A 26226-nucleotide genomic window follows, 5' to 3' on the forward strand; every position below is an offset into this window, starting at 1 on the left:
AACCCGAGATTCTGTTTCTTTTGGTTTCCCCCCTCAAACCCTATGCCACCCATCCTATCAACGCCAACCCATGCGAAGAACGAAAATTGCAAATTGCCCACGTGAAATACAAGATATAGTTACAATGGAAGGCGGCAGAATCCGACCTTCCAATCCCAGATCCCAGATAGGCATAGGACTCATCTATTGCGGCCGGAGCTCTGCCGCCTGGGACCCTGCGGGGGAGGAAGAGAAGTAGAAGCAGAAGAAGGGGCCGGCGGAGGCTGCAGCGGCCGCCGGTCGTCCGTCCGGGGAGTCGTTGCCGCTGTTGCGGATGCGGATGTGGACGCTGTTGCTGACGCTCCTGCCGGTACTGCTGCGGGTGTGGACTCGGTCGTCTCCGACGGCCTGCGCTGTTGCTCGGCGCTTCCACCCCCACCTCCACCCCCACCCCCGGGGACATAGCGATCGATCTCCACGAAGCGCGGACGGTCGTCGCGCTCACGCTCGCGCTCCTTCTCGGTCGACCGTTCGGGGGACCTCACGCGGCGCCGTGGGGACCGGCTGCGGTTGCTGGTCGGGGGCACATAGCGGTCGATGTCGAGGGTGCTGGGGGAGCGGCGACGGCTGCGCGAGCGGCGGGCGCGGGAGCGCGAGCGTCGGCGGGAGGAGACGGACACTCGGGCGGATTTCTCGTCCTCGCGTGGCGGGCGGTCTCGCGAGCGATCGGGATTGCGTCCCCGGCTAAGGTGGTGGTGGTGGTCGTTGGTGCTGGTCGTGGTAGGGGTGCTGGTCGCAACGGTGGTGTGAGGGTTCATGGGGGTTTTGGTGGTGGTGGTGGTCGTGGTAGGGGTGGCGGTGGTGGTGACGTTGCCATCGCGGTCACGCTCTCGATCGCGATCGCGATCACGATCCCGATGCCTGTCTCGCTCACGATCACGATCATGGTCGCGGTCTCGATCGCGATCGCGATCTCGATCCCTTTCTCGATCTCGATCACGGTCCCGGGCGTCTCTTGTGTCTCTGGCATCTCTCGTATCCCTGACGTCCCTCTTTTCTCTGGTATCCCTGTCCTTGTCCCGGTCGCGGTCACGGTCTCTTTCGCGATCCCTATCGCGCTCTCGATCACGCTCCCGATCCCGATCCCGATCCCGATTTCTGTGTAAAGACCGTGAGCGGGATCGAGATCGATACCGTGGACGAGAGCGGGATCGAGAATAGTAGCTGTGTCGTCGGCGGTAATCGTCGCGATCGCGAGCTCTATCCCGGTCTCTTTCTCTCTCACGGTCCCTGTCACGGTCCCTGTCGCGATCTCTGTCTCTGCGATCCCGTTCCCTTTCTCGACTGCGATCTCGACGATAGTCGTGATCACGATTCCTTTCGCGATCCCGATCCCTCTCCGAGCTTTTCTCGCGGTATCGCGGGCGCTCTGCAACCTGATCTCGATCTCGATCACGATCACGATCTAAGGTTCGAACGGTCGAGCGGCTTCGGCTGCGACGACTGGGCCGGTAGCTACGGTCACCGTACCGATTTTCACGATAGTCTCGAGGAGGCGCTCGGTCATCGGAGTCGCGCCCGCGAGACATACTCGACACATCCTGTGACGGGTTCCGGCGGTCATCTTCGACCCGGGGCGGAACTCCCCTCTTTCTCGAGCGGCTGCGGCTCTCATCACGTCGTCGTGGCCGTACGCGGTCATCTACGGAGCCGCGCCGCTTCACCGCCTCTCCTTCGGTAGGGATACTGCCCGCGCGCGTGGGCGTATTTGAGTATCTTGAGTCGGGTGCTTTGGGTCCCTTTGGTGGTGGTTTGAGTCCGTTTTCAATCGCTTCAGCTTCCTCGAAATCGAACTCGGGCTTCTGTCGGGCTTTCGCAGCGAGCTCCTCTCCCTCCTTCAACAGCATTTGTAGCGCAGCCTCTTCCAGAGACTTCTCGTCAACAGGGGCTGGAGGCGGTACAGGGGCCGGTGTGGGTTCTTTGGGTGTCGGCGATTTCTCTTTCCGAGTCTCGCGATGGCGGGGAGAATGGCCTCGTTCGGAGCGGTAGCCGGGGGAGCGATCACGGAAGCGAAAACGATCTCGGTCTCGGTCGCGGTCTGAGTCCCGGTCTCTGGTTCGACTGCGATCCCGCCAATCGCGGAATCTCTCGCGCTCTTCCCGACGGCGGCGTTCGTATCGTTCCTGGCGTTCCTGGCGCTCCTTCTCTCGTTGCTCATCCAGCTTGCGCTGCTCTTCCCGGCGTCGCTCCTCGCGCTCCCTACGTCTGGCCCGTTCCTCTTCCTCCTTCTGGCGTTCGAGCTCGCGTCGCTTGCGGTCCTCTTCCGCCTTCTTGCGCGCTTCCTCCTCCTCAGCTTCCTTCTCCTTCCGCAATGCTTCCTGGTAAGCTCTCTCGCGCTCATCGCGCTTAGCCTGTATGTAGTTCGCATAGTCCTCGTCAGTCTTGTTACCTGCCTTCTCTTCCTCGGCAGCGGCCTCCACGCCGACTTCATCGCGGCGGATCTCCCGCACAGAATCCAGAATCGTCTGTAGATGATTCGAAGCGAGCGCATCCAGCGACTTCTCTACCGTCTTGTAGACGTCGCTCCGATCGACGGCGCCCTCGATAAGAGTCGCGGCCTTTCCGCGCTCCCGCGACAACAGTCCAGGTTCGCGATCGATCTCCGCTTCCGCAAGTTCGGCGAGGAGGTTCGTAAATTCCGCTTTGCCTTCCTACATGAGCGCGCACAGGGAAGGGGGGGGCGCGGAATTAGTCAAACAGAAACCACAATGAGGACAACAAAGAAGAAAAATAAGAACGCACCCCTTCCTCAAACTCCGCCCATATCTTCTTGCGCACATTATCGAAGCCACCTCTCTTCTTGAATGCATGTAGAAGATGCTCGATTGCGGCGTGTTGCGCAGCGGTCAAGGGCAATTCATCGGTTTTGAACTTCTTGCGCTGGAGGCTGTCAATGTCCAGGGGTCGCTTCACGCCCGCGACGGCGACGGCAGCGGCGGTGGCATCATCACCAGCAGCTGGGGCCAACACATCTGCCGTCTCCTCCAATGGACCGGCCATCGCGGAGAGTCGGCTGGGTATCCGATGCGCGCGCAGCTGAGACAGATCTTAGATTGGATAGCGGGAAGTAAACCCGTGCTTGAATAGAAAAGTTCCTAAGTATGAAGAAAGACAAATTCATCAATGAAACATGGGGAAAAAGAAGGTAATCAAAAAAAGTTGCGCTCGCATGGAGCGGGCGCGTTTTGTTGAAGGGCCAGGCCGTCTGGTCTCTCCCCGAGCGGAAAGAACAGCAATCGGATAAATTCCTTGCCCGATCACCCGCACCCCGATTGGGAACTGCGGCCCCGTGATTCGACGCAACAACTGAACCTCCGTCGATGAATCCCGGCGTCCCTCCACTTTCCAGTATCCGTTGGATTCAAGCCTAAGTTCAGTCGCAACGTCACTTTCGAGCGCGGTCCCCGTCTCTTCTCCTCTGTGTGCCGGAAATCTCTACGCTTGAATCAGCGCAGATACAATTCTTGAAAACCGGCCCATTCCGATTACCGCCCTCCCTTTCCTCGCTCCACATCTACCTCGCAAATCATGGTTCACAAAGTCCTCTTCTGGGGTGGTTTCGGTATGTTATCCCCACGCAGACCGCTCTTGAAAGCCCTCAACTGGACGGGGATGCACTACGTTTAGTCGCCGTCTCCGAATTCAATCAATTGACTCAATCCCCAAAATGCAGGCATCGCCGTCCGCCTCTGGCAACTCGGCATCGAAATGCGGCCCATCCTCGCCCGCGAATCCCTCTGGGTCTACCCGCTCTTCGCCGGCGTCGGCGGCAGCTTCGGCTACTGGCTGCAGGGCGTCGAGGAGCGCCAGCTCCGCATACTCGCCCAGCGCCGCGAGCAGATCCTCGAGAAGCGCCGGCGGAGGGATGATCGCGAGAACGCCACGTTGAACCGGGTCGAGGAGAGTGTTTTGGCCGCTGCTGCTTGAGCTGTCCGGAGCCTGAAGAAAGAATTTGAAAAAAGCAAAGGAAATACATTGCTTCCTGTGTGGGTGGGGGGAAACGTGAGGGGGTTGTGGATTGTGTCGTGTATATCTGGACTGGGTTCTTTATGCTTGTGTGTGGTGTCTTTCTCCTTTTATCGTGTTATAAATTTTATGCCTTTTATATTCATGTTCCTTTTTTACTGCCTGGGGGAGGGGAAGGGGGGTTGAGTCGTATAAGGGTTCTTTGGTTGCGGCGGGGGAATGGGGTCATGGTCATGGTCTTGGGTTGATGGTATAGGTGATGTGTAGTATGGGGAGGCTTAGATGGTGAGCGTCCACATGGGAGGCAGGGAGGTGGTCATATTGTGTGGTTTTTGAGGGGTGCAAGTTGGGAATGTGTGACCTATTCTATATCCATGTCCATCTGCGGTGTATAGGAGATTCATCACCCGGATTGAAAGCAGAGGTTTCATGCACGTTGGTCTTTCAGCATTGGAGCTCTGGTTTCACTATGTCCCAGTGGAGGCACACTTAATCACCCCCGGTATATAACCTTAACCGAAAATGGTTGCATTTCCAGTAAAGAAAACGAAGTATGTCCAGTCCATAATGTACATCATATCAATTACACATGTCACGCCTTCTCAACTGCAAATTGCAACGACACCTCCCACTTCTGTCCCCCCGTCCCGTACCCCCCGCCCAGCCGATTCTTGATCAAACTGGTGATCCGCTCACGCAGCCGCGCCAGATTCTCCTCCGGGCCGGACACGCGAAGCTTCAGATTCGCCATGCACAGACCGTAGTGCACCTGCCAGAATCGGGCATCGTCGACCCCACGCACACAGGGATCCGTTTCGATGTCGCGCATAACGTCCGTGACACCCTGGCCCGAGTACGACATCAGCAGCATCGACCCCAGGGTCTTGACCAGGCGCACGCCGATGACGCACATCGAGATGGAGATGGTGCCAGACAAAAGCACGTCGAGCCATTTGTACAGCTTGATGGAGACGAGCGGCAGCAACAATAGGAGGGACGAGCAGGAGAGCGTCAGGAAGTGGGAGGGGTTGCTGAGAACCGACGGCAGCGATTCGATATACCCAAAACGCATCGCCTTGCCGATGCGGCCGTGGTTCTTGAGGCCAATCGCCGAGACGAGCGTAGACACGATGGCGAGCAGCGCCGTGAAATCCACTCGTCCCAGTGACACGCGTTCGTGCACGTGAGAATGGTGCGGCTCGTGGCCGGCGGACTCGAGGAAATGCTGCAGATTGTGCGAGATCAGGTCCATACCCATGAAGAGCAGGAGCACACACATGGCGAACCCGGCGAGCACCTCGGCTCGTTCGAGCCCGAAGGGGTGGCGCACGCTGGACCGCTTCCACACCTCGAAATTGCCTAGGATGTCCACCGCGACGCAGAGGAGAGCTCCGATGGAGTCGAACAGGATCAGATGCGACAACGCCGTCATAGCCAGGGAGCCGTGCGCGCTCCACAGAGTATATGCCGCGACGGACATATGACACAGGCTCCACCAGAAACGGGTCGTCTGGTCCTTAGACATACTAGATCGGTATTCCTTGAACGTAGGGACAGGTAAGGAGTTGGGCAATGCTAGCGGGGCTCGAGGTGGTGGCTCAAGGAAGATCTGATGCGATATACTACTGTGCTTGTACTTATGTCCGCGCCGCTGTCCGATATTCTATTTAACATAGGCAAGGGCAATCAGGACCATGAATCATACTGTTTACTATATTGTGGGAGACTCACAGACTTGACAACGGGGCTCTTGGCCATAGTGGTTGTCTGGAAATTGAAGGGGCCGGCCGACACATTGTCGCTCTGATCGCCTGGTGATCGAGCACTGGCTGGACTGAGGTTGAAAGCAGCCCTCGTCGGGCTCAGGCGAGTGGGATCATTGACATTTAAAGTACTCCTGGAGGGAGTAAATGTATCCCTCAATGGGGATAGCGAGTCCTTGTCGTAAAGGGTAGAGGATGGCTCGAACGCGCTGGTAGGGCCGTCATCCACGGGCGGAGTCGGGGTACGCGGAGGAATAGGGATGGGGAGATTCGACGCCATCACGACAGTCACTGAAGAATGGGGCGCCGGCGCCGATCGATCTGAAGGGATACGCAGGTCACCTCGTAGGCAGCGTTACACCGACCGGAACTCAATGGAAGGGAGAAAAACAACACGGCGCAACCGCGGAGAGGGATGAAAACCAAGCTTCCAGGGAAGCAGGGAGGCTGACAATTGGGAAGGGGAAGAATGTCGCCCGGCGGTTGTGAAGCCGGGCGGAAAAGGCGGGGGAAACGGGGCGGGCCTCAGGCCTCGACTCACTCAGCGCATCATCGACTTCCGCCCGCTTCCCCATTTCATCATCTTCCCATCTTCCATCATCATTATCACTGTCCCGGTGTTTGGTTCCTCAAGAGCTTAATGACCAGCTCTAAATGAGTGTCGCTTGTTCTGGCCATAGATTGGCGATGTGACACAAAGTGACTTGAGTATTTCTATTGATCTTCAGGAGATCCCCCCCCTCTCCAACTCCGATGCCTACATCCCCTTGGCATCTATGGATCACCGCGGCTCCTTTTTCTTCTTTTTGTTCGTCCTATATCTTCTCCTGAGCTCGCAGTCTCGTTCGCCCTTGGTATCTCAAGATGGGGAGCATCAGCGGGAACTGGAAAGGGAGCGGAATGCCCTTCGCCTCTTGAACGAGACTCAATATGGAGATTTTGACCCGGGATCCGATAAATGGTTGCCTTTTCCAGGCGTCCGCAAGAACGACAGTTATGCCTGGGATCTTCTCCCCGATGTTCAGGACAGAGCCCGGTCTCAGTTGCGGTCTGTGATGACTGAGGCAGGCCTCCGGCCTCCCAAGTCCCTTGCAGTGTCTGACGCACTTTCGGATCTCAACCTGACGCAGCTGTCGCTGCCGGTCTACCGCAATGCGACAGGGAAGCTGCGCGGCGAATGGGTGCGCCGCAAGCAGGACAAGCCACATCCTCCCCTCAACAAGACTGCTATCATTCAAGAAAACGAGTACTTCACGCATGAGTTCAGCCAGAATGTCACCGGCAACAGTGGCACATTCTACCTCGATGTACGTGAAGGAGGCGGACAGGAGCTTCGGTCGTCTTTGGGCCATGTCCGGGAGATCCGAGCCACACTAGCTGTGGAAAGTGGTGACTTTTGGGGCAATACCTGGTATCTCTCACTCATTGGTATACATTTTCCAGAGACTGGCGGTATCATCCTGAGCACTACTAGCGAGAAATTTGGGGGCCTCCTCACCTTGCCACATCTTAGTCTCTCATCTGATGCATACAATCTCACTCATGAGCTTCTCATCAAATCATTATCGGATACCATTTCTGAGAAGCAGAACAGGCCTCCTACTCTTTTCCCTTGGTCCTCCTTAGCGGGCAGTGAGCATATGGAGTTTCCTGCGCCGAGATGTGAACACATCGTTTACCTGCAACAGCACCCACTCGCAATCCATGGCTATCTAGCCGACAAGGCGGTGATTGAGCAGATAGAGCAGGAATTGAGATATCCCATTGGGGCGCCAATCCCGTCACCTCCTTTGATGGTCATGTCAGCCGTGGTGTTCTCTCCTGATTGCGGATACATCCTAGAGACCAAGGGCGCGCCTGAATTCCCACCCACGGAGACGTTGTATCTGTCCGGTCCAAAGATAGAGGAATTCGCAAAGTACTCAGCTCGCATGATCTTTGTTATGTCGGCCGTCTCCGTTGCTCAAATCGCGTTGCTATTAAGGCAAGTGAAGGAAGCCTCGACGCCTTCCACTCGGAGTCGTATCAGTTTCTACACGATGGCTCTGATGGCCTTCGGAGATTCTTTTGTCCTCGTCTTCATTCTTCTGGAACTATACCCGGTGGTATCGTTCTTGGTCATGACAACCGCATCCTTCCTCACCTTCCTTTCGGTCAGTTACATCGGAATGAAGTTCATGATGGAGATTTATGCCATCCAAGCTCCAGAACGACGGGAGCAGGAGCGCCGGGCCCCCGCAAACGCCCATCCAGCAAATCTGCCACTTCCTGCGACGGCTGCCCAGGTCAGAGACTCCGGGGCAACCCCGGTCATATTGCCTCCGGATCAGGATGCTCCGGCTGATGAAGACGCGCCAGCCGCCAATCGTGGCACTGCACAGACAGCGCGGGACGCTCGAAGTGATTTGGGAACCATGTATGCACGGTTTTACTTCATCCTCTTCGTGATGCTTATCATATCTATCTGGGCATTCCTTTGGCCAAATCGACTCGGAGCTATTTATGCTCGAGTACTCGGGTTTATCTATCTTTCTTTCTGGACGCCTCAGATCTACCGCAATGTCATGCGCAACTGCCGCAAAGCACTGCGATGGGACTTTGTGGTCGGCCAGAGCTGTCTCCGACTATTCCCATTCCTCTACTTTCTTACCGCCCGTGGCAACGTGCTTTTCATCCGACCCGACGCAACGACGGCTCTCTCTCTGATCGGCTGGGTCTGGATCCAAGTCTGGATCCTCGCGAGCCAGGACATTCTCGGTCCGCGCTTCTTCGTTCCCCGCGGATGGGCGCCTCCTGCGTATGACTACCATCCGACCCTGCGTGATAATGTCGGGTCGGGCGACGATCTGGAGTCTGGGGGTGTGCTCCCGATCGGGGCGCTGCGGGCCGACGAACGCGAATACCCCAGCGAATCGAAGGACGACGACAAACATCGCTCGAGAGACCGAAAGAAGGCGGTGTTCGACTGCGCCATCTGTATGCAGGAGATCGAGGTGCCCGTTCTCACGTCCGGTGGGGCGGGCATGGCCGACGGAGCGTCGAGCATTCTCAGCCGGCGCACATACATGGTCACGCCCTGCCGGCATATTTTCCATAGTACTTGTCTGGAGAGCTGGATGCGGCTCCGACTTCAATGTCCGATTTGCCGCGAATCCATTCCCCCGGTGTAGAGTGTATGTTAGCGTCCGCAGCGTTTGTGTCGATAGCCACGTATTATAGACGCCCCGACAATGTTAGCAATGCAAACTAGCTTATTCATTAGAACTACAGTTTTGATATAGTAACCTCTTTTGATTTGATATATCCTGTAAACCCTTGGTTGAATGTTGAATACAGGGTCGAGCCCATTGAAGACCAAGCAGCCACGCTAGGTCAATCACCCACCCCCTCCCCAACCCAGCCCATCGTCATCAAAACCGACCGAAGCCGGATTGGAATCAACCCACCTCGCATCATCATCATCATATCTATAAACCCAATCAAATCCACGTCGCATCCCGCCGAGACGCAACATTATCCCAAAACATAAGATTCCATCCCATAAGAAAACCGCAAGCATGAACAAGTGTAAAAAAAAATCAAAGACGAAAAACCCCCCCTCGGGCCCCTCCCCTAAACCCATCACATTCTTATGGAACCAGACCTAGTGATCCTCCGCCTCGATGTGCGCCTTGTAGGCGGCCTCATCCAGCAGGGAGTCCAACTCGGCGGCGTCGGCGACCTCGATCTCGGCGATCCAGGCCTCGGCCTCGGGGCTCTCGTTGATGAACTTGGCCTTGTCTTCGAGGATGGCGTTGCCGCGCACCACGGTGCCGGCGACGGGCGAGAGCACGTCCGAGGCGGACTTGACGGACTCGACGGCGCCGACGGGCTCGTTGGCGCTCACCTCCAGCCCCTCGGAGGGGAGCTCGACGTAGACGACGTCGCCGAGGGAGTGGGCGGCGTAGGCGGTGATGCCGATTTTGGCTGGAGTGAGGGGGGTCATTAGCTTGGGTGTTTGGGGGGTTGGGGTGGAAGGAAGAAGGCAGGGACGGTGGGGGGGGGAGAGAGTTAGGGACACAGAGGGAATGAGGACGATGAGGTTTAAGAAGAGGGGGAGCGGAAGGTAGACTCACCCGTCTTGCCGTTATCGGCCAGCTCGATCCATTCGTGAGACTCGGTATACTTCTTCAGTTGCCCTGTGTGGGTTGATGAGGTCGGTCAGCCACCACTATTTTCCAGGACATTGTATTTTGTTTTTGTGGGAATATGAAGACCAAAGCATGCGGAGGCTTCAATAACCCCCTTAACACAGCCATCGGAGGGAGAATGCGTACAGAATGGGCTCTGGGAGAAGCTCCGGACACTTCCCCGCGGGAAACTGACGGGGGTCGCCCTGCGGACGGCGGAGAGGGGGAGCTTCTGCGCGAGGAAGCGCGAGGCGACGGGACGGAAAGAACTGGCGAAGGCAGACATTGTGAATGGCAATTGAGACGGTAGGCGCAGCGAAGAGCGTGGTGAGGCAAGTCGGAGGGTGTCAGGAAGAAGAGCAAGAGTTGGGTTTGTGTGGGGGAAGAGGGAAGGGAAAAGAGGTTAAATACTAAAGGGCAGGAAGGAGTAGGAAAGCTAATGACGGAGATGACGAGCACTTCCCGGAGCTAGGCTAGTCTACATCTAGTGTACTGATAACGGGCTCGGGCTGCCAAGCCGATTAACTGATAAGCAAAAAAGCATTGCGGGCACGCGGCCCGGAAAAATCTGGTTCCCTTTCCCTGTTCAGATGTTCCCGGGCTTGTTGTCGACTCTCCGCTTGTCCCTTTCGTTGGTCCCATTGTCCAGGTCCAGAACAAATTGCTTCTCCGCAGATTTACCGCTGTCATGTTGTACGAGCTGATTGCAGTTGTACGTGTCTTTCATTCTCGTGGGAATGGAGAATTGTGGCTAACATCATACCAGGTCCGCCCCGGCAGCCTCCACGAGGTCCGCGAGTACGTACCGACTCGACTCCCTCCCCTACACTTCACTACAGCCAGACTTTCATCTCAATTCCATTCCTCATACAGTCTCCTCTGCCCCGACACTAATCATTCAACAGTATCGCCCGTAATGCCGGCATCCAGGTCCTGCGCGCCGGCGGCGTAGTCCGCGGCTACACCAACTGGGGCACCTTCACCCTGCCCCGGCCGACCACGAAGCACCAGGCCCGCTACCACGAAGGTCACCACTTCATCATGCGCTTCGACTCCTCTGGTGCCGTCCAGCAAGCCGTCCTGCGCACCCTCGGTCTCGATCCCCGTATGATTCGCTTCTCCGTGGTGAAGCTGGGCGACAAGCTGGAGGAGATCAAGGACGTGGAGGGCAAGGTGGACTGGAACAAATACCGCCCGCTCACCGACTCCATCTGATCGATGGTGTGGAATGGTTGATTTGCACTTGTTCTTGATGTTCGCGACGAGAAACAAAAGAGCCGGGTGATCTTCATTTGGGTTGCCCCCGTGGCGCAACGCGTCTAGATCGTTATTGTATCATATTTGGGATGGGTGTTCTTTTCTTTTTGCTTTTGTGTCTTTGTTGTATATCATATCAGCATCGTTGGCGCATATACCTGAACTGGCAGATTGTCGGCCAGTACCGATGGCGAGATCAATTCATCTGAGTTTGCTTGTGGGCTACAACTACTCTCTTGTTCTGGAGGAGAACTTGACATTTGGGCTGGTCGTGAGTGAAGGTGCGTTGAGTGCAAGGCTAGTTGATCTCAATCGGTTGGTTGGGCGGCACTACCGTTTGTTTGGCAGGCTGTCGGCAAGCTGTCGCCGGGCTGCAGTAGTGGACGATCGGTGCATCAATCAGTCTCCATAACATGTAGGAGGCACGACCCTTGAATTTAAAACAGCGAGTTCTGGACTTGCAAATCATGTGAGAAAGATTCCGGAGTAGGGAGTGTAGATTGGCCGCAGATCATGCCGTGTGCAAAAGCGCAACGGCATCTTCAGCCGAGGTTAGCTCCGACATGCTTCGGTTATGATGCAGTCCAGGAACGGAAGACGCTTAATTAGCCTCAACAATAGCAGATCCCCCTCCTCAACCTTCTTTGTCCAGGTGGTCCCTCTCTTTTTCAAGTCAAACTCCTCAGTAGTAACACCTCACATGCACATATCTTGGTCTTGTACCGCCGTCGCCTCTCATCCGCACCCACCGTAACCCTCGAATCGACAGGTATCAGGGATTTGTCTCCAAGAATATACTGTACATACCATCCATCACGAGCATCAAGTGCCACCACATCTCCAGGATCTCATTCTTTCGACTCTCTTCTTTCTTATAAAATCAAGCCGAGACCAAACGAAACCACAATGCTAGAGCTCTCCTACACCGAAAGCCCCTCCTCCTTCGCGGAGCTGATGTCCCTCCGCCGCCTGCCCGTGGAGAAGAGCCAAATCCCCTCGGCGAATAGCCCGGAACATATCGAACGCTTCCAATCGCTGGCACCACCCTACCCACCGGGCGAAGCAGGCCGGGCATTCGGCGGCCACGTCTACGCCCAATCGGCCTACGCCGCCTCGCAGACCGTCGAGAAAGGCTTCCTCATCCACGTATGTATTCCACTGAGCCCTCCCCCACCCTTCCCCAAACCCCTACACCCTGTAGACCAACCCACTTACCAAATCGAAGAACGTAACCGGCACCTTCATCCTCCCCGGCCGACTAGACATCCCCTACGAATACACGGTGCGCCACCTCCGCGACGGCAAAAGCTACTGCACGCGCGCCGTCGACGCCCGTCAGGCCCACCAGATCTGCTTCTCGGGGTTGGTCTCGTTCAAACGCGCCGAACCGCCTGCCGCAGCGCCGTTCGCGCACCAGCCCGTCTCCGCCCAACAGCGCTACGCCGAGCTTCTGGCCGGGAAGAGACCCCAGGACTTTCCGGTCCAGCCCGGCGTCGACGCGGACTTCTACATCGATCACTGGCGCGAGCAGTGGGAGAAGCACGGGATCCCGGAGCGCGAGTTCCCCGGGCTGGAGGCGCGGAATGTGGATATGCGTGGGTTCAACCAGAGGGAGGAGGTAACAGGTCAGCCGGATCGGTATCGGCAGTTGACGTTCTATAAGCTGAAGGGGTCGCCGGGGGATCAGCCTGGTTCTGTGAAGGAGGAAGAGGTCAGGGTGGGGGAGGTGAGGCGGAGGGAGAGGGCAGGCGAGTTCGATAATCTGTATGCGTGCGCGCATATGTATGCGGCGGATAAGAACTCGTTGCTGCTGATCCCCCGCGCGTTGGGAATGAAGGTGTGGGATGCGCTGGCCAGTTTGACGCTGACGGTTGTGTTTCATGAGCTCGGGGAGGCGGTGCGGATGATTGATTGGGATGCAGAGGAGGAGACAGAGGCTAAGGAGGAGGGTGGGCTGTCCAAGAAGTGGTTTATTCAGGAGGGCTGGACGCCTAGGTCCGGGGATAGTCGCGTGATCCATGAGAGTTGGTTGTGGTCGCCGGAGGGGAGGTTGGTGGCGACGAGTTATCAGGATGGTATGTTGAAGGTGGCTCGGGCTGATAAGGAGAAGTTGTGAGGATGAGCTGGTTATGAGGGTTGCATAGATCTATTCTTTGTATGTTCTGCGTATAGTCGGGCCATGGTATATATGGTTGGTGTAAAGAACACCCCAGCATTTTTTGACTTACGTTATCCAGAAAAGAGTTGATTCCTGCGAAATGGTACCAGTTCTATATCTTCAATATCTCATCAACTTATTAACCGTTATTCAAAGTCCTTGCTCTAGGCATGAATAATAAATCGGAATATGTGCCTTGGTAGATATATAGTAATCTGCTGCAACCGCGTTCCTGTTTTGAGAAAAAGAGATAGGCGCAGGGAAATAGTAGTGAGTCTCTAAATGATCAGGTCAAGCTGCTAGATGCGGAATCATTAGTGATGAAGAAGGACGATGGAGTGACTAGTGTATGCACCTGGTATCGGCGCCAGTTGATAGTCTTATCGATTATACAACTTCAGTATGTATTTTATCGGTCCTAAATCTCCAGAAATAGGTGAAGTAACTGCTCGAAGTCACTATTGGGGTTATTGATAATTATAGCTGAGTCCTATCATGCGCCTGTTCTCCCTCTCATCGACCTTATAAGCGATCAGACCACGAGTCATGCCCGGGTTCGACCTATCAAGATTTAGTTCCCAGCGAAGGGGTGAGATTGTTAGTAGTTTGGACTGATGCTTATGCCCGCTATATCCGTACTCCTTCTAGTGCCAAACGTCTAATGATGTATGATAAGCAATAAGACAAAGCTACTAATGTATTCATCATCAGCCATCCTCTGACACATATATTTAGCTCAATCCATCCATCCCCCACCATTGAGTCTACTCCGAATACAACAGAACAAGCACCTGCATCATGAAAATCATCCTCGCCGGAACAACCGGGCTCGTAGGCCAAGAGGTCCTCACCCAGTGCCTGGCCCACCCCTCAATCACCTCCATCCTCGTCCTGTCGCGTCGCGAACTGCTCAATACCATCACCCACCCCAAACTCCAGGTCCACCGCATGTAAGACCAGGACTTTCTCTCTTACTCCGACCCGCATCTCGCCGCCTCCCTCCGCGGCGCCACCGCATGCATCTGGACGCTAGGCGTGCCACCCTCGCGCGCGTCAGCTGACGAAGAGGCCTCCCGGCGAGTCACGCTGGAGTATACCATCCAGGCAGCCGTAGCGTTCAGCGAGGCCTTTACTGCTTCAAGATTCCGCTTCGTGTACTTCAGCGGCGGGATGGCGGAGCGCGATCAGACGAAGTCTTTGTGGGTGATGGCGGGGTATCGTCGGTTGAGGGTATGTCTCCTCCCTTTCAGCCATTCGATAGTCTACAAACAGAGAGACTGATAAAGAGACCTCTAGGGCCAAGCCGAGAATATCTTTCTGGCGTTTCGAGCCGAGCACCCCGCCACGTTCGAGTCATATATCATGCGTCCGGGCATGGTGCTCAGTTGCCAGGGGACACTGGCCGATCGGGTCCGGAGTCTGGCACCCTCCGTACGGGTGGACGTGTTGGCGCGGGCGGCGGTCAATCTTGCTGTTCGGGGTCATTCGGAGAAGATCTGGGAGAATGCCCGGATTACGGAGTGGGAGGGTGTTGGTGGGCGAGAGAGTTGATCTTGTTTAGTGGTCGTGTCGATGGCAATTGTAGACTGAAAGTCCCCTTTTCCAGTTCCGGGTGCCAGGCAACCACAACTCTTACACTTAAGTCTATACCCAAGATATAGCTAGAGACAGGTATGTCTTCGCATAGTCAGGTCTTCAAGTCTCGAAGAGTCTGATACTTTTGTTAGACTTATTTCGCCTTTAAAACCAAAGGGATGAAGTTCTAAGCCCCAAACTACTCAATTTACAAGAAGACAACTTAAGCTTTGTCAAGAGCCCTCAAGCTTTAGATCAAGATTAGCCAAGAAAGCCAAACGTAGAGTTCTCATTGTGGATTATGGGGATAGACAGCTCGCATGCGAGTGCAGCCCGCTTACCGACCTTTACATTGGCGTTGGCTCAACTGCGTTGGATGAACCTAAACAGTGCAAGTGGCTCATCAAACAACTCATCATGCAGGTGCTATCACATCCTCGTCTGCATATCTCATATTCTCGTATCTAGCGCAGAGAAGATTAGAGGATAGTGCTACAGTTGGGCGCGGGAAAAAAGCTGTCTCGAGGGTTATTCTACTCACGTCAGCAAAAGCGTCATCTTACTACTCATGAGTTTTTCCAACGTCGCAAAGAATGCTCCGATGATTCTGAGGCAGTGGTGGCAGTACCGAGCTGCCATTGCAGGCAACATGGAGTTTCCCCAAGAAGATATCTCAAGGGAGATGAATTTTCTGCAGTATCTCGATGCGGTGCTGGAGGAGCTTAGGGCTTCACAATCCGTGACCCGGAATCAGAAGCATGTCGATCGCCTAAGCGACAATTTTAGATTCCCAGGCTACACGCAGCCAAAGTGACAGCATCTTAGTCTTCATCACCGTCACCATTTTCTTCGTGCGCCTCTTGGGCAAGCATGTCGAAATACTGATGACTTCCAATATGGTTACCAGCTTCCTTCTTGGCGAGTCTTTTTGCATTCAGTATCTTAGAGTTTTATTATGAAGATGGTACTACCTAGTAGGTAATATCGCCCATCCCGCTGGATGGGTTCTTCCAATCACATATCAGTACTCATACATCCCTTGCTTACTTTCTCAATGCGACATATTCTGATCATTAAACACCAGTCAAGGCTACATCTGCTTTCTCCCGATTCATCATAGCCTTGTAGGAAGACATTGAGATGATTGTTGCTTAGGTTCGGTATGTTGAGCAACCGGATCATTGGTGTAGGACGGCCATCTCCGTGCTTTGGAGTCTGCTGTCTCTTGAGGAGAACGTTCGCGGGGTCCTGTCTTTTACCACAATAGCTATTTTGTTGTAGGGCACCATTGTGAGGTTCGTTTTCCCGTTAGGCAGAAACGACGGGTCGGCTGTGCATCCTTATTGACGATCACAGATCCAATTAAAAGTTGCTGGTATCAAGAGAATTGCTCTTGATTCTTATCTTTTTTTTTTTTTGGCAGGAGCCAGTATTCATGCCCGGCTCCGCCTTCTCACTCGGGGTGGGTGACTAGTCAAATGATAATCCTGATTTGATTGAGGATTTGGCTCGACATAATTATCAACGTGGAAACCGCTGTAGTGACTAAGCCATATAAGTGATATGAGCCATGACAGGGCTGGAAGAATAAGCTGTAATAGAGATTTCGTCGGGGTATGATAGCATTTGAGCTATCGTCGATAGGCCCCTGCCTTTCTGACTCTAGTCATATCCACAATCCCTAGGCCACTCTAGGAAATGCCATCGGTTTGGGCTCCTCATTTGAGGGACAAAGGGTCGGATATGAAAGTTGTCTCGGCGCTAGTTGAATGCGCCAATGTCTATAGCCGTAGGCAAGTCATGAAGTTTTCTCGGAGTGGTGAGTATTCCACCCCCCGGGAGTGTATGATACGCTGGAGGCTACCCAGGCACTATTAAGCGCCAAGAGTGTCGACGGACTTCGATCGCGGAGGACTTTTGCCATTGTTTCGTCTGAGGTAGATCATTCCCGAGCTCAAGTCGCGTCGTGCGTGATCCCAGAAGAATCGATATTCCAAGCAAGCACCCCGGTGGGAGTGTCCGAGCGACAGAAATCAGTGGCCGTACTGAACGGTCATGTAGGCGGGTGTATAAGGTTGCGATTTCACGGGTATCGATGGTCCTAGCCAAGGACTTGGGGAAGGAGTATGGCACCCGAATATCTGCCACAAGAGTGTGGTGATGTCGTGGATATCACTATTATGATATAGATGTTCCATCGTAGTAGAGAGGGGTTAATGTACTAGAGGCGGTGGGCGGCTCCCCAGACTTCGTATAGAACGAGGCCTTGGTCATAAGTCTAAATAGTCTATAACAGGTCTTCGAGCGTTTGGGATGACGATCAAGAGAGAAGGTTGTCGAGGAGCGGTCAACTATACGATAACGCTGCCATTGATCTGAGATGCATTCCCTTATTCACAGGGCTCTCTATTTCGAGTCTATGATTGTAATGTGGCAATCTTGCATATTCAATGATTTGGTGTAGGTGATCAAATCAAGTGGAGGAAGCAGTACTAAGGTTTAAGGTTACCAAAGCCTACCGGTGAATATCCAGGGCTCGGCCAGACTGCACTACTGGTAACTACACGCAGTGAATCTATTCAGTATTAGCTCTTATGAGGTTGCAAGAAGGTTGTGCCTGAATACACGACCCGCTTTGGCCTCTTAGCCTGATATGGTGAAGCGGGTGCAGATAGCCTCGAGTGGCACTGATCGAAAGAAATCGAGATCGAGATCGAGATCGAGATCGAGATTCAGGTCGATGAAGGGCTTGGGCTGGCGCAAGCCTCAAGAACCTTATGTAGACCCAGCCCATGCCGTTGGATGGCAGTTGATAAAGTACAGATCGTATGACTGTTCTGTCGCACGGTTTCGCTCCAGCCATTCGAGTCCAAGTTGGAGAATGCCTTAACTCGATAACGGTACCGGACAAGACTCCGACGAGGCAGCGAGGCAGCGAGGCAGCGAGGCAACCACGTGGGTGTGTGCTGCAATGAACCCCTGTCACGTGCATCAGTTGCCCGATGACGTCGTGGTTTTTTCCCGCTGACCGACGCCTTATCCGTAGTCTGGTACTCCGTAGATTGTTCACTGCTCAACAACCATCCTCAGACTCACTCACCTCATATCCCCTCCTTTCAGACTTGCTTGACTCGCACTACCATCATGTGTCCTTCAGTCTAGCCTCATCCAGCATAATGAAGAAGACACTGCTGATCGTGTTCATCCACGGCTTCAAGGTACGGTCCGCTCTCGCATCCGCGATTTGCCACGCTTCACCTGTTTTGCGCGCACGGATTGTGTCGGTCGCAAACCATACCTGTTGGTGTTGCTAATACTCGCAGGGGGGCGACGATACATTCGGAGACTTCCCTAGGCATTTTTGCTCGGTGGTCAGCCGTGCTCTTCCTGCCGCACGAGTGACAACCGCGGTCTACCCAAAGTACGAAACTCGAGGCGACCTGAGGGAATGTGTGAGCACATTTCGGGAATGGTTCGTTGCATCTTATTTCATGTGATTTCAATTCTGGCTGGTTGAACGTACCACTAAGCCACAGCCGTCGGTGCAGGCTGCAGAATACAGTCATCGACCTGGAAGTCGCGAACCGAACAGCTTCGCCCACCGTGGATCCTTCGGTCCATGTGTTTCTAGTCGGTCACTCCATGGGTGGGATTGTGGCGGCCGAGACACTCCTGCTACTGTCTTCCGAGCAGCCTCTGCCTCCCAAGCCCGCCGCCCATGTCTCAACGGAGCCCAACGCACCTGGCTCTTGCACCAATTCGGACACTTCCATCGGAGCCGGCTCATTTATGTTTCCGCATATTCAAGGGGTTCTCGCATTTGACACGCCGTTTTTGGGGATTGCGCCCGGGGTGGTTTCGTACGGGGCCGAGGGACAGTTTCGAAATGCTACCAGCGCGTATACCGCGTTGTCTGAAGTGGCTGGCCTATTCGGAATCGGAGGGAGCAACAATTCTTCAGGGGAGACAACATCGTCCGAGGAGCCTAAGAAATCTCTACCGACTTCATCGACTAACGACGCCGCTGCCACGCCGTCCTGGCAACGGTGGGGTCGGTACGCGATGTTTGCCGGAGCAGGCGCCCTGGCGGCCGGCGGGGCGGCGGCAGTGTATTCGCAGCGTCAGCGACTAACCGACGGCTGGGGCTGGGTGTCATCCCACCTGGTATTTGTTGGCTGCCTGGCACGCTCTTCCGATTTGCGGCAGCGCCTGGCGTCGCTCTCGGACGTGCAAAAGAACCGCGGGATTGCCTGCGTCAATTTCTATACGTGCTTGGGCAAGAATGCGAGCTCGCTGGTAGAGAACACAACCCGTAGCAATACGTCGTTCAGCCAAAAGATTATACGCTCCAAGGACCGCACTTTCTGTTCGCTTCCAGCGGGAGGCCAAGGCCCGGAGGTTCCGGAGCCAGGTCTCCGATGGGCTAGAGCCGTGAATGATAAAGCTGCAGATGAAATCAAAGCTCACACCAGCATGTTCTTGCAGACTCAGAACCCGGGCTACGCTTCACTCCTTCGCGAGGCAAGCAGAGCGCTAGTGGAGTCAGTCGACCGGGGCTGGTACGCCACGACTACAGGACCAATTGAGGAGGTGGATGGAGACATGCCGCAGCCCAAGAGTGGCACCCTCCACGAGCACTCCGATGGTGGATTCATGGACAGCGACGATGTAGTGGTCGTGGACTGAAAGCTTCAGTGCTTGTGAGGGGGAGGGAGCCAGTGAGGGAAGTCCCTCTCATCCTTACTCCATCTCCTATCTCACCCAACTCATTTGTTCTACTTTCCTCTCGTTGCCAACTCTTCGTGCAGATTGCTGCTGTCCACGGCCTGGAAGTAGTTCCAATGGAACAGATTCTGCATCCGATATTGTCCCGTTGCTCCACTAACTTCCGAAATCAAGTCTGTCGCCTGCCGGGGCAACAATAACACGCACGTCTGAAAGGCGTGAGTTTGGAGCTAGCGGACGAAGGGTCCGATCACATCCAGGCTGACAACGAAGGCGGGGGCCAGACACCAGTTGGCCGCGCACACGAAATGAAGATTCGTGGCTTACATCTGGCGCAGTCAATTTTGTGTGCCCGGGGAAGTATTGTAATAAAGTGATTAACTTATACGGTCCATAGGAAAGGGATGATAACATCCGATCATCCATGGACGGTGGACCTTCCCCTTTCCGAAGACCCGGCCGTGCGTCGAGTCCGGGTCTACCATACGGACTAAAGGAAACTGGTTTGAATGGTCTTCCTCCTGATCAGCAACTAAAATTTCTGTCGAGAAGTGAAGTTCCCATCTTCGAGCACTACGGCTCCTTCTAATATCCTCGTCAGACCACCGTTCACTAGAGTATGAGAATTCATTTTCTTCAGCGGTTGATTAAACCTCATGAGACCTTCAGCACGTGACCTCGATGGAATTCAGTCAGTTACCGTACCGATACAGTGGGTTTTCTCGATGGTTGGAATGAGGCAATTTGTAGTTAGGGTAGAAGTTTCGTGGAGGACCGAAATTGAGATCCAGACAAATTGATGGTTGGCCTGAGTCAGCGGGCATCTTGAGTAACTTAAAAGCTAGGTAGTATCTAACTTAACAGTCACCTATCTTGACCACGAGCAGGACATGACGTAAAGAGCCGGTTTCAGACTCGATCACTCGATCACTCGATCGCCCACTGAATTCCAGATCTTGGGCGGTAGGCTTACTTCCGAGCATAGTCCGAAACAGAACAGAGCCAATGCCGATATCCCAAGCAAATTGGTTTCAGAGAAAAATGTGGTCGACCTCACAATCATTTGTCTCTCACATTAAATGTCCGTGGAATTCATTTCCACAGTACATTTCTAAAAGTCCCGCGCACTACTCGGAACTGCAGTGCCCTTTTCAGGAACTACCTTGTACATGTACTAGTAAGGACTAGACCGGTCTAAGCTTGCCTCAAATAGGCAGGTTCTTGGAGGAGCCTGAGCCTGAGAGGGCAATGTTGATTCAATTGACCTTTGATCTATCTTCTCGAGAATTTGAGTGGCAAGCTGTGCCGCTAAAATGCACTTTACTAGCGGCCCTACCCATGCGCTGGCCGCAAGTAAGCAATAGTGAGCGACTATACTTCAGCAGCAACTACTTAGTTAACTGCTAATCATGCATAAGCTAGTCAGCTACACGGCGAGCTCGATACAGACCGAGCCCGCCTGAATGTGTACGGTATCTTGACTGTACTTTCGAGAAGTATTGGTGGTTGGTTGGTAGGTAGGGTACAGACAGTACTTCTTACCATTCGTGCTTCATCAGCACTACTCCCTCCGGAAACACCCCTGCAGGGACAATGGCGGCTTGATCTCCCTTAGCTCTGGGCAGTGGACAAGCAAACAAGCACTTTAACGAGTGTAGACAAAGAACGAAACAAAGAAATGCGAAACTCCCCCTCCGATCGACTCCTTCGCTCCCCCGCTTCAGCCCCACCCGTGCCTTTAGCTCCTCCAGACTCTCTCCTACTCGGCGAATGCCGAGCGGGCTGATTCTCTAACGGTTGTGGTTCTGACTCGCAGATGAACCAACCAACCTATCGAGTTGAGTAGGTACCTATCTACTCAGTATCTTGTGGCTGTTTCCAGCCCCATCGCCTCAACTAGGCAGATGAAAATGCCGCCATGACCCCCCCCCTCCTTTCTTTCTCTTTCAAACCCGCCTTCTCCTCTCCTCCTCCTCTCCCCCTCCGTGGGTTTGTTTGCTTCTACCCCTGGTCTTTGCTATGAGATCGTCGTTTCCAATCACGTTCACTCCTTCTTTGGGAATGTGATGTATAGGGAAGATCTACCTATGCTTGAGCTCCCACTGCAGGAATGATCAGTGATTGTGAAACCAGATAGATACGTTGCCCTGGTCATTGCCTCCACTTGTGTGTGGTTAAACTGTTACCCACATCATATGAAGCGGCAGCAGAGCGAAGAGAGAGTGTGAGTGAGAAAAAGAAACAGAAAGTCATGAGAGCTGCTGCAGTGCCGAGCGCAGACCAAGTGTCTCCCTCGGCCGAACAATCATAAATTGAAGCTACCCCGTCTGTGTTTGCCGGTAGCAATCTATTTACCTGCCTGCTAACTGTTTTGGTAGAGTTGGAGCGCGACGGTCGGGACGGGGCCGAGACCATTGCATCCACCACTGCACCCACCCCATATGGCAGATATATGGTACCATTTGCAGCATCGCTCTCCCTCTTTCCTAATACAAGATAGATTGCTGTCGAGTACAGACCAGCCAATTGTCCAAAGACAAGATTTAGTCTCCTCGAATCTCGGAGAGTGAATCCTTCTCAAACCTGCATATTCTGGCGGCGGATATCTTCTGCTGGGGCCCTGACTGACCTCCGCGGGTTGACGGCGGTCGGTCGGTGCTCAGGCCCTATCGGACTTCCTGCCAGCCAGCCAGCCAGCCTAGCCACACTTGCAATTCCCTTCTTGCAGATGAATATCCACCCCTTGGGCTGCTGTCACTGGCAGTCTCGCTACTACTCTGGACCCTAGATTAAGGTCATTTACAAGCCTACGACTACAATCTCGACCTGATTGGTCCCACAAATAAAGTTAGTGGTTGCATAGGTCTATACCTTAGTTAGGGCATTGTCGGCCCTGACCCAACTGCAGAAAATCCACTAGACGAGGTCAACAGACTCAACACAGACTGTGCGGAAATGGGGACAAGGCAAGCACGCCGTGATCATGGCGGACTTGCATCCGCGTCACCCAATGAAGCCCACTTGATATGGTCAACTTACGATCTTCCCCCATATCATCAATTGGGCCTGCACTAACCGACCTGAGTCTGAATTGTCCGACTGGACTTGGGAAAAAGCTAATTAAATCAGCTCCTGGAAGTGATTTAACTCGACCACAGTGGAAGCGACACGCCAGTATAAAACCATATTGAGTAACATTGACAGAAAAAAAAAAAGAATTCTTTTTTTGAATCCATGACGCTGTTTGTGGTCGAAGGCTCGCCGTTGCCCATGCACGAAGATCCTGGTTAGCGCCACGTGCGAGGAAAAGCAACAACGGCTGCGAGGGACCGCGTCGATCACCCATTGCCCGAACCGATCAGTCCGACGACGCTGATGGGGCTTCGCATCGCTGTGGAACGCGCTCCGCCGCTCCTCCTGGCCGTTAGGGCACCCCGGTGGATGTACGTATTTCTCATGTAGGAAGACCCGCCGCGCCTCGGGGAACCACCTTCTTTTCGGCCACTTTCGCCTTGACTTTTTGGTCCTTAGTTTTTTTATTAGGTTTTCGATTTTCTCTTTTCCTTTTCTGACCAGTTTTGCCCATTTCAAGTACCGTTTGGTTTGCCTTGTTGTGTTTCACCTGTGTTGTTCATGCCACTTTTCGTGGCCGTATTTGCCCGAGGAAGTATGAAAAGTCCTGAAACCTGCAGAGCGGGTCCGATATCGAACAGGCAACTCGACTTACATAGGAGGATCTCGATCGAACTATGGGGGAGGGGGCCAAACCGTTAGAACTTTGGAGCTCGATTCTCCGCATAATCAGGGGAAAGAACTGGAAAGGAATATTTGAAGGAAATAATCCCAGGAGAGGCGAGAAGAGACACAATCATATTCACAGACATCTCGAAAACCCACAACTTTTCGAGAGAAAACAAGGCAGAAATGATACAATACTACCAACCTTGAAAGGGTGCAGATAGACCGGATAAGGCCATTCCAATGAACAATAATCAAATCTGGAAACGGAAGAAAATATAGTAAATTAAAAACGGCGGAAGAAAAAAAAATTCAATCGCAAGGCGGTTGCTTGTCCCCTGCTTGTGATGGGCCATGACCGATGCTGGTAATCAACCACCACTCAACCCACCATCACCATCACCACCACTTTCATATAGAAAATATATTAGACTTGGTCTGGAACGCCCTCAATCATGAACAAAGGCTTTCTCAACCCTGCCCAGAGCCAGAAATCCGTCGAATTGTTGAATCCGATTGTCCCCCTGCTGTTGCTGGAACCCAACTATATCTTCCTCTTACCCTTCGATTGAACCAGCATCCTGGGCCATCTCAATCTCAATCAGGCTCCTATCCATTACCACCGAAAACGTGAGCCCAGAACCCTCAGCTGACCACTCATATCTGCTGTCACTACGATTCCTTCCTCACTCAGCCCTGGTTGAATTTTAAAGATCTGACAGCCATGTGCAACTACGTCCAAAACTACTACATTTACACGGCCTGCTACAGCCCCAATAGCCACTTCTTGAGGACAGAGATGGAAGGCATAAAAGACAATTCATCACGATGTGGGAAAGCCCCTCATGAACGATTTATTATTGTGCCGGAAAAGTGTACCTTGTGCATCAAGGAAGGCAAGTGAGTGTTTTACAAGAGGAGCTTGGGGGGGGGAACTTTCTTGCCGGAAGCTGGGGGAGGAAGGGAGATAGTTTCTGCCATGACAGGAGCAGAAGGGAGGATAAGAATCCATGATTCATTGGGAAGAAGCTTCCTTATGGAAGACTGTTATACCCTCCAGGGCTCCCCTCTCCAGCCTCTCAAGCCGTTTAGCTACGCTGCACTGGCGGCCACCTACCCGCTGGGCGACGGACTACCTACTATACTGCTTTCTCCAGCTAACGCCTTCCTCGTTCGACCATCCCGCAACTTCTTCGTCTTTTCTTCCGCCGTCATCCACTGCTGGACTGCCATCTCCATCTCCTTCTCCTTCTCCTTCTTGTCCTCTTTCATACTCTTTCATGTTCTTTCTCGTCTCCTTCTCATTCTGTTACCTCCTGGCTCATCGCCTTGCGACGAGTTCGTGTCTATTTCTTTTGGTCTCGTTGATATTCATTTGCATGGTGCTGGGGGCGGGGGGTTTAGAGAGAGCAGTCTAGAGTCGGGTTCTGCATCCACCGTTACTATCTACAATGGAGAGCTACCTTTGCTACTTGGGATTTGCCTACTGCCGCAAAGTCAAGAGCAAAGTTCGATTTAATTTCCTGTTCTTCCCACCAAAGTATTTTTCAAGGACGTCAAATCTCGCTTGCAGGAGAATGGCACCATCACGACTACACTCTTCTTTCCTCCCTCCGAAAAACACGCAGCATCACATGTTCTATTCTCCGGCAATCCACTTTCCGGCTTTTTCCTTCAAATGGAGGAAAAGGCAGCTTCGAACCTTCCCTTAACCCACCATGACGAACTCAATTCGAGAGGAAAAAAAAAAAAAAAAAAAAAAAAAAAAAAAAAAAAAAACACACACACACAACAGATAGACATAACAGGCCAGTGCTGGGCTGACGCTACACAAGGTCCCGCCTTGACCCTCACCCGCGCAACGGCGGCATTATGGCTCGCAAGGTGTCCTGGGGACACACTCCAGCGCTAGAGATCCTTAGCCGGATTTTAATTACTGTCAACGATGCACGGCGTCGGACGCAAAGGCCTGCAGCACCGTTGCCTGCCAAGACACCTATTATGGGGTCTTTCGATGAAGTCTGTGCTCCATCTCTTGTTCTTCCGCGTCGTCAGCGACCGGCCGAAAACAAGCCAGGCCCTGCAACGGGTTCGACAAGTACGCTTGGTCCGGCGGTCGGGGGTGATTTCCAGCACCGCAGCACAGCCCTTGGAGACTCGAGGGTCGCACCAGCTCGAGCTTCTGGGAGGGGTCTTTGAGGGTCCCTTGTAAGTACCAATCAAGGAGATAGGAGGAGTGAACTCCCGAACGAGAACTACTGGACGGAGGACAAGAAGAGCGAAGACGAAAACGAAAAGAAGGGCAGGGGCCCACCAAAGCAAATAATCAACAAGAGGAAACAGAAGATTGAAGGCCGGGATCTAGAGCGGGAGAAACAGGATCAAGCGATGCAGCAATCAATACCTCCTGTCCAGTACAGTGAATCTCAGACCCTGCCAAACCCCGTCAACCGGATAAGTATCTCCCGTTCGACGAAAGCACCTATGGCGACCAAACTGCCTGTCACTCGGATTAACATCTGACGTTGCTGTGCATCGGTATGCGCTGCAGGGTTCCTCATGCTGAAACTCAACGCAGAGCGTGGTTACACATCTGCCGACAAGCACACAGATTGCAACTAGTTACCTTAATTATCTGGTATTGCATGAGACGGTGGGTACTCCGCTAGTCTACCGGTTTGTCTATTGACTACTACTACATCGTCATCCGGTCAGTAAACCTCTCTTTCTGGTTTTCCTTCTCCTTTTTGACCTATTTTTTTTGGGTTCTTGGCTCTTGTTTTTGAGTCCTTTCTTTTCTTTGTCTTTGTTCTTCTCTTTTCTCATGTGATGTCTT

At 53.5% G+C, this 26226-nt stretch overlaps 12 protein-coding genes across 12 annotated transcripts; 9 read left to right on the forward strand and 3 right to left on the reverse strand.

Annotated features, from left to right (window-relative positions):
- Positions 1 to 9: 9 nt before the first annotated feature.
- Positions 10 to 3039, reverse strand: BO72DRAFT_505759 (BOD1/SHG1 domain-containing protein; the record flags this gene model as incomplete). The annotated part of the gene is made up of 2 exons (XM_040949202.1): positions 10 to 2690; positions 2782 to 3039. 2 exons carry the CDS (start codon positions 3037 to 3039, stop codon positions 180 to 182), a joined length of 2769 nt encoding a protein of 922 aa, XP_040803499.1. The 3' UTR covers positions 10 to 179.
- Positions 3040 to 3567: 528 nt separating this feature from the next.
- BO72DRAFT_494344 (putative NADH-ubiquinone oxidoreductase 14 kDa subunit) lies at positions 3568 to 3966 on the forward strand (the record flags this gene model as incomplete). The annotated part of the gene is made up of 2 exons (XM_040948456.1): positions 3568 to 3601; positions 3713 to 3966. 2 exons carry the CDS (start codon positions 3568 to 3570, stop codon positions 3964 to 3966), a joined length of 288 nt encoding a protein of 95 aa, XP_040803500.1.
- A 387-nt stretch (positions 3967 to 4353) lies between these two features.
- Positions 4354 to 6224, reverse strand: BO72DRAFT_400232 (cation efflux family protein family). Its single transcript, XM_040942146.1, has 2 exons — positions 5737 to 6224; positions 4354 to 5668 (listed from the first exon to the last, which is right to left on the reverse strand). The coding sequence occupies exons 1-2, from the start codon at positions 6046 to 6048 to the stop codon at positions 4598 to 4600; spliced, it is 1383 nt and encodes a 460-aa protein (XP_040803501.1). The 5' UTR covers positions 6049 to 6224; the 3' UTR covers positions 4354 to 4597.
- Positions 6225 to 6359: 135 nt separating this feature from the next.
- On the forward strand, positions 6360 to 9032 carry dscA (ubiquitin-protein ligase dscA). The gene has a single exon (XM_040944262.1). It carries the CDS (start codon positions 6545 to 6547, stop codon positions 8936 to 8938), a length of 2394 nt encoding a protein of 797 aa, XP_040803502.1. The 5' UTR covers positions 6360 to 6544; the 3' UTR covers positions 8939 to 9032.
- Positions 9033 to 9210: 178 nt separating this feature from the next.
- Positions 9211 to 10375, reverse strand: BO72DRAFT_446305 (glycine decarboxylase subunit H). Its single transcript, XM_040944263.1, has 3 exons — positions 10085 to 10375; positions 9884 to 9946; positions 9211 to 9734 (listed from the first exon to the last, which is right to left on the reverse strand). The coding sequence occupies exons 1-3, from the start codon at positions 10221 to 10223 to the stop codon at positions 9412 to 9414; spliced, it is 525 nt and encodes a 174-aa protein (XP_040803503.1). The 5' UTR covers positions 10224 to 10375; the 3' UTR covers positions 9211 to 9411.
- A 157-nt stretch (positions 10376 to 10532) lies between these two features.
- On the forward strand, positions 10533 to 11416 carry BO72DRAFT_446306 (mitochondrial 37S ribosomal protein bS6m). The gene is made up of 3 exons (XM_040944264.1): positions 10533 to 10649; positions 10704 to 10735; positions 10843 to 11416. Exons 1-3 carry the CDS (start codon positions 10626 to 10628, stop codon positions 11150 to 11152), a joined length of 366 nt encoding a protein of 121 aa, XP_040803504.1. The 5' UTR covers positions 10533 to 10625; the 3' UTR covers positions 11153 to 11416.
- A 306-nt stretch (positions 11417 to 11722) lies between these two features.
- On the forward strand, positions 11723 to 13371 carry BO72DRAFT_446308 (acyl-CoA thioesterase). Its single transcript, XM_040944265.1, has 2 exons — positions 11723 to 12340; positions 12420 to 13371. The coding sequence occupies exons 1-2, from the start codon at positions 12101 to 12103 to the stop codon at positions 13308 to 13310; spliced, it is 1131 nt and encodes a 376-aa protein (XP_040803505.1). The 5' UTR covers positions 11723 to 12100; the 3' UTR covers positions 13311 to 13371.
- Positions 13372 to 14150: 779 nt separating this feature from the next.
- Positions 14151 to 15119, forward strand: BO72DRAFT_526133 (putative nucleoside-diphosphate-sugar epimerase; the record flags this gene model as incomplete). Its single annotated transcript, XM_040950005.1, has 3 exons — positions 14151 to 14291; positions 14313 to 14582; positions 14649 to 15119. 3 exons carry the CDS (start codon positions 14151 to 14153, stop codon positions 14901 to 14903), a joined length of 666 nt encoding a protein of 221 aa, XP_040803506.1. The 3' UTR covers positions 14904 to 15119.
- A 2984-nt stretch (positions 15120 to 18103) lies between these two features.
- Positions 18104 to 19613, forward strand: BO72DRAFT_467043 (esterase/lipase family protein; the record flags this gene model as incomplete). The annotated part of the gene is made up of 3 exons (XM_040946812.1): positions 18104 to 18145; positions 18251 to 18399; positions 18476 to 19613. The coding sequence occupies 3 exons, from the start codon at positions 18104 to 18106 to the stop codon at positions 19611 to 19613; spliced, it is 1329 nt and encodes a 442-aa protein (XP_040803507.1).
- Positions 19614 to 23667: 4054 nt separating this feature from the next.
- BO72DRAFT_46465 (uncharacterized protein) lies at positions 23668 to 24197 on the forward strand. The gene has a single exon (XM_040946652.1). The coding sequence runs from the start codon at positions 23752 to 23754 to the stop codon at positions 24022 to 24024; it is 273 nt and encodes a 90-aa protein (XP_040803508.1). The 5' UTR covers positions 23668 to 23751; the 3' UTR covers positions 24025 to 24197.
- On the forward strand, positions 24197 to 25141 carry BO72DRAFT_46457 (uncharacterized protein). Its single transcript, XM_040946648.1, has one exon. The coding sequence runs from the start codon at positions 24370 to 24372 to the stop codon at positions 24907 to 24909; it is 540 nt and encodes a 179-aa protein (XP_040803509.1). The 5' UTR covers positions 24197 to 24369; the 3' UTR covers positions 24910 to 25141.
- Positions 25142 to 25335: 194 nt separating this feature from the next.
- BO72DRAFT_494352 (uncharacterized protein) lies at positions 25336 to 25913 on the forward strand (the record flags this gene model as incomplete). Its single annotated transcript, XM_040948457.1, has 2 exons — positions 25336 to 25598; positions 25622 to 25913. The coding sequence occupies 2 exons, from the start codon at positions 25336 to 25338 to the stop codon at positions 25911 to 25913; spliced, it is 555 nt and encodes a 184-aa protein (XP_040803510.1).
- Between the last annotated feature and the right edge of the window lie 313 nt (positions 25914 to 26226).

This window comes from Aspergillus fijiensis (genome assembly GCF_003184825.1).
Source record: "Aspergillus fijiensis CBS 313.89 unplaced genomic scaffold BO72scaffold_13, whole genome shotgun sequence".
In the NCBI taxonomy this organism is placed as follows: Eukaryota; Fungi; Ascomycota; class Eurotiomycetes; order Eurotiales; family Aspergillaceae; genus Aspergillus; species Aspergillus fijiensis.